The sequence below is a fragment of the Vulpes lagopus genome, chromosome 2 (assembly GCF_018345385.1).
Source record: "Vulpes lagopus strain Blue_001 chromosome 2, ASM1834538v1, whole genome shotgun sequence".
NCBI lineage: Eukaryota > Metazoa > Chordata > Mammalia > Carnivora > Canidae > Vulpes > Vulpes lagopus.
Genome location: NC_054825.1, coordinates 145,839,187 through 145,854,799, shown reverse-complemented (window position 1 = coordinate 145,854,799; position 15,613 = coordinate 145,839,187). Strand labels below are relative to the sequence as shown.

At 42.8% G+C, this 15,613-nt stretch overlaps 1 protein-coding gene across 1 annotated transcript; it reads right to left on the bottom strand.

Moving 5' to 3' along the window:
• Positions 1-1,960: 1,960 nt before the first annotated feature.
• TMEM252 (transmembrane protein 252) lies at positions 1,961-8,205 on the bottom strand. Its single transcript, XM_041743580.1, has 2 exons — positions 7,862-8,205; positions 1,961-4,466 (listed from the first exon to the last, which is right to left on the bottom strand). Exons 1-2 carry the CDS (start codon positions 8,197-8,199, stop codon positions 4,229-4,231), a joined length of 576 nt encoding a protein of 191 aa, XP_041599514.1. The 5' UTR covers positions 8,200-8,205; the 3' UTR covers positions 1,961-4,228.
• Between the last annotated feature and the right edge of the window lie 7,408 nt (positions 8,206-15,613).

The following is a 15,613-nucleotide window of genomic DNA, read 5'->3' as shown; positions in this document are numbered from 1 at the left end:
GACCGTGGATGGAATGTGGCAATTGTCAGAGCCACTTTTGTGATCGACTAATATTGAAGGGTTCATTCACTATACCATGTGCCCCCAGGATGGTGACAAGCAACAGTATGTATAGGCCAGTGGTTCTAACCAGCGCAGCACCTCTACCCACCCAAGGGGTGTTCAGAAATATGTGTGTATACATGCCAGAGAGGCATTTAAGGGAGGGGACCACAGATTCTAAATATCCTACCAGGTGTAGCCAGTCCCTTAGAATGAAAAATTGTTTTGCTCATTCATGATTCTTAGGTTTATTAACTGACTTGAAAATGGCAGGCAGCCATTATTAAAATGAGATCATTTATCAGGTCTTACTGATCCAAGGTACAGCCTATATCCGCAGTATTTACAGAACAAATAGTTTTTGTGTGGCATCTCAGACTGAAGGGCTTGGACATGACCCGAAGGCTTTCCACACAGGAAGCCTCAGATTGATGACCAGCCCCACGGCGGCACATTGGGCTGACAGTTGGCTGTGCTGAGCCTGTGTTCTCTGCAGATCATACAGTCAATGATAGGGATAGTGGTGTGGTGACTTCTGATTGGTCAGCTGTGGGTCATTATAAGGCATGGGATTTACTTCGGCAGTAGTATCCACTGGCCATGGCAGGTGTGAGGGAATTTGTAAAGCACCTACGGGAACTGATAGTGACATAACAGGTGACTCCATTTTATTGCTTGATCACGCACTGGGTACTCTTGAAACATGTGCACACTGACATCCCAGACACCTGCCTTGAGGAATGTCCTTTCTTGAGTGCAGAAGGGCCTGAGAAATCGTGTACCTTTTGAAATGATGTAACTGCCAGTAAATCAGTGTTTGGCCTTTCAACGGTTACAAACAGCAAGAGATTATCAGAGGCAGCAGAGCTTAGCAGATGCCTGTTCCACTCCAACCAGCTGGAGTCCTTATCGGTGGAAATGGCTCATGCAGTTGACAGCCCATTTGGTATGTGAATCAGTCTGACCTGTCATGGAAAATTATAGAACCTGGTGAAGATATGCATTATAAACTCAAGTCTTTATCATTTTTTCATGTCTTTTAGCACCTAGTACGTGACCTGCAATATAGGTGAGCTGGGGAGATTCCTCATCAAAGACTGTGTGTTTAAATAGGATCTTGAGGGATGGGTAGAGTTGCCAGAAAAAGTACTTGTGAGTTTCAGAGCAGAGAGGTAAAAAATACACATGCTACATCTTGGATATGCAAAGGATGCAGCATTATGTATTCTATAACTAACCTTGTCCTGCTCACCTTCTGGGGGTTGGAAGGAGTACTTAAAGCTGCCTGTCAGAGAGACCTTATAAGATTAAAATCCTGGAGTGCCGTCATCTCTGAGAATTTCCCTTCATCATTGACAGGTGAGCCTACCAATCCCATTTCAGAAAAGGGAATGAGCAAGGACTGTAGTGAATGTTTGCCTCTTCTCCACTCACTTGTAATTTTTGTGTTCTCCTTGCCATTCAGGGAATCATGGTTCTCTGTCCCTCACCCCTAATTTTACCATAAATTTAAGGAGGAAGATGGGATACAAGGTCTACCTCCTTGAGTAAGTCCCCTAGGGCTGGACAATGAATTAAGCACAGCAGAATGCTTTTGTTCTGACTTGCCCAGTGGGTTTTAATTGCTAGGCCTCTCAAAAGTAGAATTTGTTTGGAGTTGACACTCCCGTCCTTGATGCTTGCTTCAGGGTACATCTGTTTTTTTTAAAAAGCAATAGCTGTCTGGGAGCAGTACTTCTTTTCAAAAAGCACCTGGCTTATCTTCTGAATCAATAGTTGATGCTCAGTAATGTTTGGGTTTTCAAAAAGATTAACTCATCTGGATGCTGTGTTAGTTCCACATGGAGAATCAAACCTTGACTTATGTTCCCCTATTGATTTTTTTTCTGATACAAAACAGAGATGAAAGAGAAGAAAGTTTATGTACAAAATTTATTGCAGTAAAAAGATCAAAACAATTTTCGTATGTAAACCAAAATTAACATGTCTTATATGACTACCAGAAGTTGGAAAAACCACCTATTACAAATGCAAACTCTGGATGAAAGCCCAATGACAGAATTTGTTCTGGCCCGTGGATGTGCTGAGACCCCAGAGATCTCAGGATAACAGTCTTAGTAGAGGGCTGGAAAGAGAGTTCAAGAGAGAAATAATACATTGCACTGCTAATAAATGATCACCTTCCCATTGGACAACCATGAGTGACCTTCATATCCAATTATACCTTTGATGTCAAGGATTCAAATCATGGGTGCCCAAATGTATGTTTCATATAAAGGGACCAGGACTTCCTTTTGTGTGGCTTCCTGTGTATTTGCCAGGATATGAGTAATCTGTGTGCTCAGCAAAAATGGGAAGAGGAGGCCATGGAGGTCTCATTCCATCTCGACAACCTTCTTCCTCCCTGAAAGCTCTTCATCCTTGCCATCACTGTCCAAACCTCCCTCTGCCCCTTCCCTGAGGGCTGCCTGTTACCAATAGGAGCTTCCTTTCATCTTAGAATGATCAGAGAGAATGAAACCACAGAGAGGTGAGGGCCAAGCTCCTAGGCAGAAAACATGGAGGGAGTATTTACATTTTAAAAGAGAACCCTATTCTATGTCAACTATACCTTAATGAAAAAGTTTAAAACCTTGTTTATATTAAGAAAAAATAAAAAGAGAATCCTAAAGGAAGATCTCTGGCTTCCCCAAGGGCTGTAAGGTATTGCACAGTGCTGGGGCTCCTCTTCCTGTTAGGGTCCACTTTCTGAAGCTGGAGAGAAGACTAAACAGCTCCGTGGGAGAAGGGAGGGAAGACAGGGTTAATCTAGCACAAATGTTTGAAGTAAATACATCCTCTCATGCCCTTCTGTGGACGCTGCTTCACCCTACTGGCAACAACCGTATGCTATGGGCAAAGTTTCTTCTTAACACCTCAAAGTCTCAGTTTATACGTCTGTAAAAGGGGAATAACCATTGCACTTATTTCTGAAGGGTATGATGAGGGCTAAATAAAAAGCATAAAAGGTTCATGGCACAGAGCCCATCATATAAGAGACATTCCATAGCTATTAAATAATAATCCCAGCACAAATTCCTCACTTGATTGAGGAAGAAACTGAGGCTCAGAGAGATGAAGATTTTTGTCCAAGCTCTAATGCATCTCTTCCCACCACCTTTCCACCTGACATGTCCTCTCGTGTTAAAACATGTAATAAAGTACAACAAAGCTGAAGAGGAGCCAGTGGGTCTTAAGATAAATGTCCCAAGTCTACAAATGTGTGGGTCTGAATCTTGAGACACAAAGAATTTTCTGTTAAGGATCAAAGTACTACAATACAGTCTCCTTTCTAAAGATCTGCAGTGGGGGATTTGTTGAAATATACATTTCATATATATTTTAATGTCTTTCAAGATTTATGTCAAAATCTATATTAATGCCACCTATGGCTAGTATAGTTTCCCTCCCTAAATTCTGTGTTTTTATGAATTTTTAAGTATTCTATCTGTTCAACTTGAGTCTCTAAGAAATCTCATCATCTCTGCTTGTAAAACCATCCCGTTTTTAAGATATTCATTGAAAACTTTGTGTTCGAGCCATTTTGAAAGGAAATATTACAGTTGTTTTCCACATAAAAATAAAATACACATAACTTAAAAAGTAATACAAGTAATATTCACGGCTTCCAAGAGCACATCTCCCACAACGTGAACTACAGTGTCACTCTGGTAAATATGGAGAGAACTATGAAACCAGCCAACAAAAGCTGCAAATTAAACCACACTGATCCTTCGTTTCCAGCACACTCTCCATTTGTGATTGTTGGGTGATGTGGTACCTGAAGGCACATGGCTGGCTGCCCCAAGAGCAGCACCTCTTCCTCCCCACTGGGGGCTGAGGTGATGGGAGGGGGTTGAGAGTCAAAGGCCTCTTGGAGCAGAGCTACAAAATTGGTCCCCGAAGCCCACCTGGGCTGGGATTAGCGCAAATCCGTTGAAATGTTGTTGGCTGCTGCCGGCTCCTTCTGGGGTCCCCATGGGCCTAGCACATCTGTGGAACTGCATGACATCCACAGCATCTCCTCGGCAAGTGCTCCTGGGGGTCATGGAAGACACTTTCCCTCCCATAGTCTGGTGCCTGCATTTATTATTATCAAGCCTAACCCATGAGGGTGCATCACGAGCGCAAGGAAGTGTCCCCTGCTTCAGCATCCTCGGCTTTGCCTCTCAGCATCCTGTAATGGTGTGGCTGCCGGCACCCCACCTGCTACAGACTCCTCGTAGGAAGGGGGAGCCTCTGGGTGGGCATCAGCTGCATCCTCAAATTCCAGGCCCAGCTCTGTGTACAGTGGTGGAGGAATATCTGAGACTTCTCCCTCTGTAGGACAGGGTTGTTTCTCAGCATCAAGACTCTCTTCATATGCAGGAGGGTAGAAATCTGGCCTGGAGATCAAAATGCCACAAACATACATGTGTTATTTAAGTGGTTAATGCCAAAGAGGCATATGCCTGCCTCTCTCAAATCACATTGTGTGAAGTGAAACTGTTAAGAAACATTGATTTTGAAACAGATGTACTTCTTCCCTGGCATCACCAGTTTTTTTTTTTTTTTTAAATGTGCTGCTCTTCCAGCAAAACCTTCCTTATCAGCCATTGGATATGTGCCTCTCTCGTCCTATTTTTCCCAGTGGGTTATTCCAAGCTCTTGCCTCTCTCTCCCTCATGGGAACCAGGGACTTTCAGCCTGAGATCGTTATCAGGGAGAGAGACACAGGGGGCGCCTAGGCTGTGCAACCTCCTTCCACCCAGTTAGTCCATTTGCATCCGTGACCCCATTCACACGCACCTCATTTTCGACTCAGTTGTGCTGTCTCATATCCTCCTAGCCAATAAAATAATGAATGAAAACCAATGTATAAGCTTGTCAAAATCACTGTATACACCTGAGCCTAATGTATGTTGTGCGTCAGCTACACCGATAAAACATTTACTCAAAAATCTAGCTCTGGGCTGTCTCCTCAAATGTATCAGCTGCTTCTCTCTTTCTTCTCACTCTTTCAAGTCTCAGCAACTGGTTTCCAAAAAAACATACTCATTTCTCAAACCATTTCTACCAACAACTTCACATAGATTTCACTTGCAGCTCTTTGCAGGCCAATAGGCCAATGACGAAAGGAGCCATTCACGCCAAAGGTGATGTATTCACTGGTCATCTTGCCCCATGTTGCTAATTGCTAAATCCTTCTGGCCTCTCCATCATGAATGGGACAGGGGTGGTGTGAGATGAGGAAGAAAGAGGGTGAGCTTGATGGAGTTGTGTATTTATAGAGCGAATTCCTTAGTGCCCGCAGGGAGTGTTTGTGGTGTGTAACCACAACAGAACAGAGCCTGCCACTTGTAGCCACAGCTCCATTCCAAATATTACCAGGCGCAAAGCCAGATAGCTGAAGGAACGGTCTACTGTACGGCATAAATCTCAGCCTTCCCTCAAAATAGCTAAGGCAGTGTCATGGGACACACATATAAAGACATTAAAGACAGAAAGGTGAGCTGTTCCCTGGAGCGACTTGAGAGGCTCCAGGGTGACTGCCACCTGCCCCTAAATCCCATCCAGCTCTCCCAGTCCCATTGGCACATGCCAGTTCATATTCTCAGTGCCCGAGTTCCACCATTGCAGACTCACTGGCTCTGATACCTCAATGTGGGTTCCCATCTTGAATGCAAATGCTTCTGAGAAATGCAACTCTTCCCTAACTGACTTCCTGGTCATTCTGTGTAGGCCAGGCATCTACTAGATGCAGCAGGAAGATGTCCATATCACAGATCCCTTTGAAATAATTCAGCACAGTGTGAGGCTATGCATGTGTTAGTAAATTTAATAACTTCCTCCTATAGGAGGCAATCAGCTACTCTTAGCAGGGATTCACATTCTAAAGGCAATCATCTAACATTTAAGAAAAAAAAATCACTCAAGAAGCATCATCCATAATCACCTTAGTCATCTTAATCTTTTATCAAACCCAAAGATCTTGCTAGTTAGTATAGTAAGTATTGGAAATGGGGTTTAGTTATTGTAATTAGTATCTTATTAATGAGCATAATAATGTCAAAAATCAACTGTCATGGGTAAAATTATTTACATTCAAGATACATGGAGTAGCTAAGATATTTTAGATGAAGAGGGCAAAAGAATTTAGGAGTCCTGCAGCCTGTACCTGGAAGATGATGCCTGAAGTTTTATCCCTAAATGGTCTTGGGTCAGCCAAGAATTAGGAGGGTTTAAGTTGTCTGATACTGACCATAAGGTGAACTGAATTTTGATTTATTGTAATGAAATATATGTGACATTAGGTTTACTGCTGTAGCCATTTTATTTTTTTTTTAATTTTTTATTTATTTATGATAGTCACACAGAGAGAGAGAGAGAGATAGGCAGAGACATAGGCAGAGGGAGAAGCAGGCTCCATGCACCGGGAGCCCGAAGTGGGATTCGATCCCGGGTCTCCAGGATCGCGCCCTGGGCCAAAGGCAGGCGCCAAACTGCTGCGCCACCCAGGGATCCCTGCTGTAGCCATTTTAAAGGTACAGATCAGTAGCATTCAGTACATCCACACTGATAAGCAACCTTCACCATTCTCCCTCTCCAAAACTTTTCCACTACCCCAAATTGAAACTCTCTACTCAGTAAACACTAAGTTCCCATTCTCTCCTCCCCACTGCCCCCAATAACTGGTTTGCTTTCTGGCTCTGAATTTCACTACTCTAGCTATCTCATATAAGTGGAATCATGCAGTATTTGTCTTTTTGTGTCTGGCTTCTTTTGCTCAGTATAATGTTTTCAGGGGTCACCCATGCTGTAGCATGTGTCAGAATGCCCTTCCTTCTCATGGCCAAATAATATTTCATCATATGGGTAGACCACACTTTGTTTATCCATTCATCCACTGGACGACCCATGGGTTGTTTACACCTTTTGGCTATCATGAAGAATACTGCTATGAACACTGGTGTACAAAGATCTGTATAAGTTCCTACTTTTAATTCTTTTGTCCACTTACCCAGGAGTAGAATTGCTGGATCAAATGGCAATTCTATATTTAACCTCCATACCATTTTCCATAAAATGATTGCACTATTTTCCATTCTCACCAGCAGCGCACAAGGTTTTGGATTTTGTGTATTCTTGCTAACACTTGCTGTTTCTGTGGGGTTGTTTTTTTTTGTTGTTGTTGTTTTTAAGTAAGAGCCATCATAATGGGTATGAGGTGGTCAGGTTAACTGAATTACCTCTGGAATATGACTTGTCTTGCGTTAAATAAATCTCTCAGGCAAGGTGTGATGAGAACACCTAGAAAGGTGGTAAGCTGGGACCTCACTGAGTTCATGGAGAGATTGCAGGACTAATGCAATACCTGCTTGTTCATTTGTTGTGGGCCAGAACCTGGTCTGGAACTTGCTTTCCATATAACCTGGTAGCCAGGTTATGGGGAATAACTCGCCACCACCTGCTTCTAAAGACAGCTTCCACCATACAACAAGAGAACCTGAGTTGGGCCTCTTCTATTGGCTTAGGTAGGTTTTCAGTGGAGGGAGATGTTGTTTTTCAGGTAGAAATCCCCTCTCAGTTCATGGTTTTCCCCAGCACCATTCTTCCTAAGGACTAACTCCAGAGTAATTTCCCGACAGGAAAGCTTCAGTTCTAGACCTACAGCCCCCTGCAGGACGTGCTCCACATATTGCTCCACATCTTGCTCCACAATGGGGTTAGGTTCATTCTGCTTTTCCAGAATTCAGTCCCATTGCAACCCTCCTCCATCCTCTGGCCTCTCAGCACATACCTGTCGACAGTGGCCAGTGGCAGTGCCCCATGAGAAAGATGTCTTCTGAGCACATGGGTGAACACTCCTTTGCTTTTACTTGCCTGGCGGTAGGTGCTCCAGAAAATTCCACTCAGGAGGATCACAAACCCCAGTGGCAGAAGCATATAGGCCAGGATCAGTTTCCCTCGACAGTTGAATATTGATCCTGAGGAAATGAAGAAGGCCCCCAGGCAGATCATCAGGAAGCCCATCAAGAGGGCAAAGGCACAGAAAACTAGACCCATTCTGTTTTGCATCCCAGCTCCTTTGGAACGCTTCCACTCCCCTGCTTCCTTGCTCAGAGACAATGCTCTCATTAGCCAGCTTGGAGCTTTATATGCTCTGGGACCAACTGGCCTTTGGACAATTAAGTGAAGCAGGCACTTAGAAGCTATTCATTAACCACTGAAAGTTACCGTAATATCCTTGGAGGATTAACCTAAAAACAGCATTGTGTAAGGCAGGGAGGAGTGGCTTCTCATTGCTGGCTTGCTCTTCTGAGCTGGGTAGGACCCTTAGCCAATCTCAGGTATTTGAGGGGAAGTCTCTCATCTTATGATTAATCCCCATGGTGGGTAATTTCCTGCTAATGCTAGAGAAATTAACGTTTGTTTTTTGATGAACTATCTTCTTTGTGCTTTGGCAGGGGATCCTTGCTTGATTTCTTCTTTCTCTGTACTAAGAAGACATTTTTAAACTCTTAAGTTCATCTTTCCTTTCTCAATGAAACTTCTTTTATGGCCTTTACCCTATGCTACTGGAAAAATCCCAAGAGAAATGCCCATGGTGTGAACTCCCTTCTCTGTTAAGAAAATGAGCATCCACAGGAGAAGGAAAGAGAATTCTGGAGAGAAGGGTTGTAATAGCACTTTGGGAATTTGGGGGGAAAGTTTCTGGGGATGGTTGTAAAAGGCGATGATCTGGGGGTACCTGGATGCCTCAGTCAGTTACGCATCTGCCTTCGGCTCAGGTCATGATCTCGGGATGCTGGGAATGAGTCCCACATTGGGCTCCCTGCTCACCGGGGAGTCTGTTTCTCTCCCTTCCCCTCCTTCCAGCCTATGCTCTCTCTACCTCAAATAAATAGGTAAAAATCTTCTTTAAAAAAGAAGAGGTGATGATCTGATGACTTCTCTATCCTTTTTTTTTTTTTAAGATTTTATTTATGTATTCATGAGAGACACAGAGAGAGGCAGAGACACAGGCAGAGGGAGAAGCAGGCTGTGGGGAGCCCAATGTGGGCCTCCATCCCAGGACCCCGGGATCACACCCTGAGCCAAAGGCAGACGCTCAACCACTGAGCCACCCAGGTGTCCCTGATACTGGTTTTATATCTTTCCCATTGTTGGGCCCAAATGTTGGGGTCCTGGGGTCATTTCTGGCTAACACATAGGTGTTTGATAAAAATTTTTGCTTGTTACTCAACTGCTGGCAAGCATTCTTGGCTTACCTTTCCTACTCTCAAGAAAAGCCACAGGTATTTAATAAAAGAGCGTTCCCTAAAATGTGTAGCATGTTTCCACCTCCAAGCAAAATAAACACATGTGCAAAGTGCTGCCTCTTCAATCCCCACCCTCCCTAATACACACAGCTTAGAGTTTCACAAGGCACACTAGTATATTAAAAACTCTGAAAAGTCCTACAGTCTTTTTCCCCTCATAAAACACATATGAAGTAAAATTTGTTTTGGTAGATGCTGCTAAAAAAAATGTTCCCTGTCCTCTCCCCTGCACCATCTGCTTCCCTGTAGCATTGCCTCAAAAAATCTTTACAGAACCAGCCTTCTGTTTCCTGTCTGGAATTTGTTTCCTCCATCTTGACTGTCTTTGGTTATAGACACCCTATTCTAGATCTGATTCATGCCCTGATTCCTTCCTTTTTAATGTGATCTTTGGGCATGTCCCTGCCAAAATTCTCCTGCCCACAGGGATTCTGGGTCACTTTTGTGCAGAGAGATTATCTTCAGTCCCTTGCCACTCCTCCACCCCACTACTCCATTACTTTTATTTCATTTACTTTCCCGATGGGAAAAGGAATTCTTTGTGTAGTGCCCCAGTGGTGCTATGTACACCCTTTAGCCTTATCCCAACCAACTCATGTTATGGGGTCGGAGTGAGACAAAGACACTGGATCAAAAATAATATAAGGTACTTCCCTATTTCACCTCCTAACCTCTACCTTTATTAGCTTCAATACTTCTCTGATCTACTTTCATCTTCTCCTCTTGATATTATCCCTACAATCTGAAAACAACCTTTTCTCCCTTCTTTTCCAACTGGTCGTAAGGTTTTCAGATTTCTAAGATGCCCCTGATGATTTTTGCCTTCTGGTATCTGTATCCCCCAGAATGTGAGCTGGACATAGTGTAGGCTGGACACAGTGACTTGATTCGAACCAATAGAATATTGTGGGATGTCACTTCTGTGATTAGGTTGCAAAAGATTGTAACTTTGTCTTGCTAGCACTCTTTCTATTGTCCTTTCTATTGATGGCTTATACCCTTTGAAGAAGGAAGCTGCCACTTTGGAGAGGCCCATATGACAAGGAACTGAGTGTGGCTTGTGCCCAACAGTCCGTGAAGAACTGAGGGCCTTAGTCCATCAGCCAGTGAGAAACTACATCCTGCCAATGATCATGGGAACCTGAAATCAAATGCTCGCTCAGTTGAGCCTTGAGATGACTATACCCTAAGCAACACCTTGCTTGAGAGACCTCAAAGTCAAGGACCTAGCTATATCATACCCAGATTCCTGCCCCACAAAAACTTTGAGACGGCGGGTGTGTGTTGTTCTAAGTTGCTATGTTTTGTGGCAATTTTTAGGTAGTGAGAGATAACTAAAACAGCTCCTTGGGACTTGGAACCCAAAGGGGACAATCAAGATTAGGTGTTTGCCTAGTATCTAGCCCATAGAACTCGCCCTATGAAGGTTAGCTATAGTCATACCCACCATTATTGTTATTGTCATTAATGCTGTAGTTCCAAAGAGCTGAGAAAGACCAGCATTTCCAACTGAAAGGTCGGAAACTCTTGGGAGTTGAGTCCCAAGAGCAGGTAAGTGGTGGAGGCCCAGAGCGACCCCTACATAGTAGAGTAAGGAAGTTAGCACTCTTGAGGAGGACTGCCCACCCATAGGGTTGGGCTTCTTTGTTTTAAACCAAAACTGAAAGATGAACTAGACTGGGCATTATGCCACGTCAGGTCTACTTCCTGTGATCACACAAGTGTTTGAGGAAGTAAGTATCCCTGTTCTTTCCCTCCTCCGATTCCAGTGAAGGGTAACTAGTGCCATACAGTTTTTTAGGTAGGTTCTCCCCCTCCAGTACCTTTTATGGTGTCCCCTGTTGTTTCAGAGCAGTGTATTTGTTATTGGCGGTGGGTTTTTGTTTGTTTTGGTGAGACATTGGGTAGGAAAGAGCAAGATCCAGGAGATAACAGGAAGATAGAAGGATTTCAGTACTTTATATAAAATAAAGAGCAAGATCCTGGGCTCAGAACAGTGGAGATGTTTATATGGGGTGGGGTGTGGCATTGGGGAGAAAATACAGGAGGATCTGTAGTTTATGAAGAAAGTGGATGAGAAAGGAAAAGAATCAGTATGGAAATATGAAATATTGCTTGGAATCACATGTCTTCTTCATGATGGTTGAGACATCCTAATGAAAAATTAATGTCGAAGTTATTTTTTGCCTGTTTGTGTTTATTATTATGAAATATTTTAATTACTAAATAATTACGTATGTTTTACTGTGACTCTGCTTCAGTCCTGAAGCACATGCATTATGCCTCCCTGAACATTATTCCCCTTTGATGCCTCAAAAATGGTGATAGTGACATAGAACAAACATGGAGAGAAAGTACCCTGGACTTCATCAGTCTGGAAGGAACAGAACCCCAAGCAGAGGGCAGTTGTAACAACAGAAGAGAAAAGCAGGCCAACTCCTCAGGGTTGGGGAAAAATGAAAAGAATCCAATAAAAAGCCAGTCCCACACCAAAACCTCACCTTAAAGAGTTAGTTTCAGGTGAGCTTTGAGCCTTTGGCTGGGCTTCCTTAAGCTCTGCCCTGCCTTCTAGATTTGCCTTGACCCCCAGGCCAATGTTCCTATTCCTGTCCACCTTGCCACTCCAGCACTGAGTGTGAGAATGAGGGGGCCAATTATATTGACTTCATTTAAAGGTGGAGTAACTGCGAGAGGGATTTCTGAGTCACCTAAGTTCATACAGACATCTTGGGACTGATGGGAAAGAGAATGTCCTGGAGGAGTATGGACAGAGGCCCACCTTCAATAGAGAGATGTTCTGGGACCCAGTAGAAGCCAAGCCATAGTCCTTGTCCCAATTCCCTATCAAGATATCCACCTGGGAAATGTCTTGCTTTTAAACCAGTTTATTTAGTCATTATTATAATTCTTAAAAATACACCAATCAGCAATGTGCCTGACCTGGCAACAAGCAGTAGTAGCATGTTATTTGGTTGACAGCCAAACTATTTTAAAACATAATCATTCTTTCAACACTGTTCCTTTGAGCATGACTGACCCATGAGCACTTCTGAACATTAAGTGCAGCCAGTTCTAAGCACTGTTTTGGTTTCACGTCAGAGCCCCCGACACCTCACCCTCCTTTTGGAACTCTTCTGCATAATATACCTTGAAGCTTCTAACTGCACTCCAGCCTTTGTTTACTGGGCATATGGGCCAGTACCCTTCTCTTAAAAACAGGAACATCGTATTGCTTTGGATGAGAAGTCAATGGGGACTTTGGAAGGAAGCTAATGGTGTGTAGAAGCAGTTGCATAGGAGAGGTCAAGAGTTGAGGGAGAGCGGTCAGATTTCAGAAGGTTACTTTGGTTTAGGAAGTGAGGCCTTGTGGGAGGTGGGGAAGGTGAGCATATGCGTAGCCAGCCATGTCACCCTGGTGGTGATTACTGAGTGATTTCTGGATTAGCCTTTCACACGTGTTGGTTCACTGAGCACTGGTCACTTCCTTCTCCTTGTTTTCTTTGCTTTTGAACCTTTCCCCCCACCTCTCTTTTTCCCCTCACTCACTCAGGAAGATTTACACAAAGGCATTTTAAGGTTGGCAGAGAATAAACAGCTTCTCAGGAAAGGAGTGGCATGACGTGGTGAAGTGATATTAGACCAGCACACAAGGCTCATACTCACCGTGGAATGAACGTAGTGTGTTTCTAGGAAAGAGAAAGCCACGCAAGGCTAGGACTGGTGAGGCCTGTGAGGTACTCCGAGTATAAAACTTATGGGGTGCCAAAACACTTAGTAATCAAAATAAATCATATTTTTGAACAATATGTTTTAGAAAATCACATTGGCAAACTATGGCTCATGGGCTGGCCACCTGTTTCTATAAGTGAAGTTTTGCTGAGGAAATTGAGTCATGTCTGTGGACCAAGAAAGAAGACAAATTCTTGGAGCTCTGCTTCCAACTTAATCCACAAATAAGCCAGAAAAGATTTCATTTCTTGGCAGATCTCTGGAAAACTGAAAAGAGACCAGAGCCACTTTGGATCAGAGCAGAAGCTTAAGGCAGAGCAGAATCTGATGACCTGCTTTTACACTAGTTGGCATGGTGGTCAATGACTTGTAAATATGATATGGATTCTGTGTCCCACCTCATGAAATTCTATTTAATATTGAACTTCTTCTGAAAACGATGACAACTCAGCAGCAATGAGCATCTGTGGTGCTCAAATTATTGTCTCTATCTACCATCCCACTGAAAAACCCAAATATCTTTGTGGAAGTGGCTGATTCTAGGGCTCAAGCAGAAGACCTGAGAGATGTAATGTTGAACTGGAAAGCAAGGAAGTGAACAAACATTCCAGGAACTATGCCTAAGAGGTGGAGGAGCCACCCTGACAGGGTCTCCAGGGTTTCTTATCCTCAGCACTATTCACATTTTGAGCCAAATAATCCTGTGCAATAGGGACTGTCTTGTGCATTGTGCAGTGTTGAGTAGCAACCCTGGCTTCCATCTACCTACTAGCTACCTAGTCATGGAAATCAATAATGTCTATTGACATTTCTAGATGTCTCCTGGGGATCAAAATTGCCCTTGGTTGAGGACCACTGCACTAGCCCAAGATGGGACAACCTAAGCACCAAAAGTTCAGATACTGAAATAAATTGAAACAAATAAAATACATAAAAATCCACAAGTCCATAATATTTCTTCATTTTTTGCATAATATCTCTTCAGCACGAAAGAATAGTCATCTCCAATTTTTAAAAAGTCCTTCTATATATTCCCTTTGTTCCCTCCTTTATCAACTTTTTAGATGGAAGTGAGAGCTTCTGGAAATTTCTTTATCTCTGCACTGTGTTTTGGGAAAGTCCCTTAGCCAAATGTTCCAGCTCATTAATTTAATATTCATCTCTGCCCATTTTGTTATTCAGCTCAATTTTTAAGGAATGGTGATTATATTTTTAATAACCTAGAAGCCTGAGTGTTTCTTTCAGATAGCTGCTTTTCTGTTTTATGGCTGCAATAATTGTCCCAGCAAATGAAAGTTCTGATAATAGGAGCCAACTTTTCAGGTGTGTTGAGTAGAATCTTGCAGGTGTACAGGTAGATAATCTTGGTTTGGGAGATTTATCTCCCCAGCATATGAGATCTGGGAAACTCATATCAGAAGCATCTCTTGGTTTCTTTTTCTTGTCACCTCTTCATACCCTGATTCCTTGAGTTATCAAGTTTTGCTCTACTTCTCTGTCCACAGTCAGCCCTTCTGATAGAACAGCCCCTAGGTTCACTCTCTAAAACAGTTATGAGGCTTTAAGATGGAAGCAAACACCACTGTCGCCAGAACTTCAGCTATGAAGGGTATGGGAAGATCATGACCAGCCCAGGAGTTCATAATGCAGTCTTTTAATTTATGGACCAGATAATGATTGACAGGGCCCCTCCCTGCAATGTACTGGTTAACCCTGAGCTTGAAGTCCCTCTAGTTAGTGTACAAATAACTCTTACTTGGCAATATCCTTTTTCTGGCTTAAAAAAAAAGAAAACTTTTATTGCTCTATCAATCCAATTCTCTTTGTTCTATTTTCCAGGAAATTTTAAAATTTTCTGATTTTTAGTTGTAACTTTTCTTGTTTGGCATTTCAGTGGAATTCAGGGAGGGAGGAAAAGTAGACGGGTGTGCTCAGTCTGCCAATCTGATCCCCAATTTTTTTCTGAGTGTTTAAGGATGTGAGTGAATATTATTTACAAAATTAGGACCAGACTATATATGTAACTGTGTATTTTACTTTTTTCACTAGAACAACATGTGTTTTTATGTTGCATGTTTTTGTTTTGTTTTTTAAAGATTTTGTTTATTTATTTAGAGAGTGCGAGAGTTCTTGAGCAGGGAAAGGAGCAGAGAAAGAATGAGAGAGAGAATCACAAGCACATTACATGCTGAGTGCAGAGCCTGACACTGGGCTAGATCCCACAACTCTGAGATCATGACCTGAACCGAAATCAAGAGTTGGATGCTTAACCAACTGAACCACCCAGGTGCCCCATCATGATTGCATGTTTTGAATGAGCCTTCACAGTTCATCAGGCTGGGGTATAATTAATTTTCTTTTATTTCTTCAGCACTGAATAATTAGGTCCTTGGAGACAGAAAAATGTTATCCTAAAGACTAACTGAAATGTCTGCCATGTAGTAGATCTATAAGTGCTCTTGACTCAATTTGATTTTTTTTTTGTTTTGTTTCATTTGAAT

Coding starts and splice junctions, on each gene's coding strand:
- TMEM252 (XM_041743580.1), bottom strand. CDS start 8,199: ATGAGAGCATTGTCTCTGAGCAAGGAAGCAGGGGAGTGGAAGCGTTCC. Junction 4,467..7,861: donor CCACTGGCCACTGTCGACAG/GTATGTGCTGAG, acceptor TTTGATCTCCAG/GCCAGATTTCTACCCTCCTG.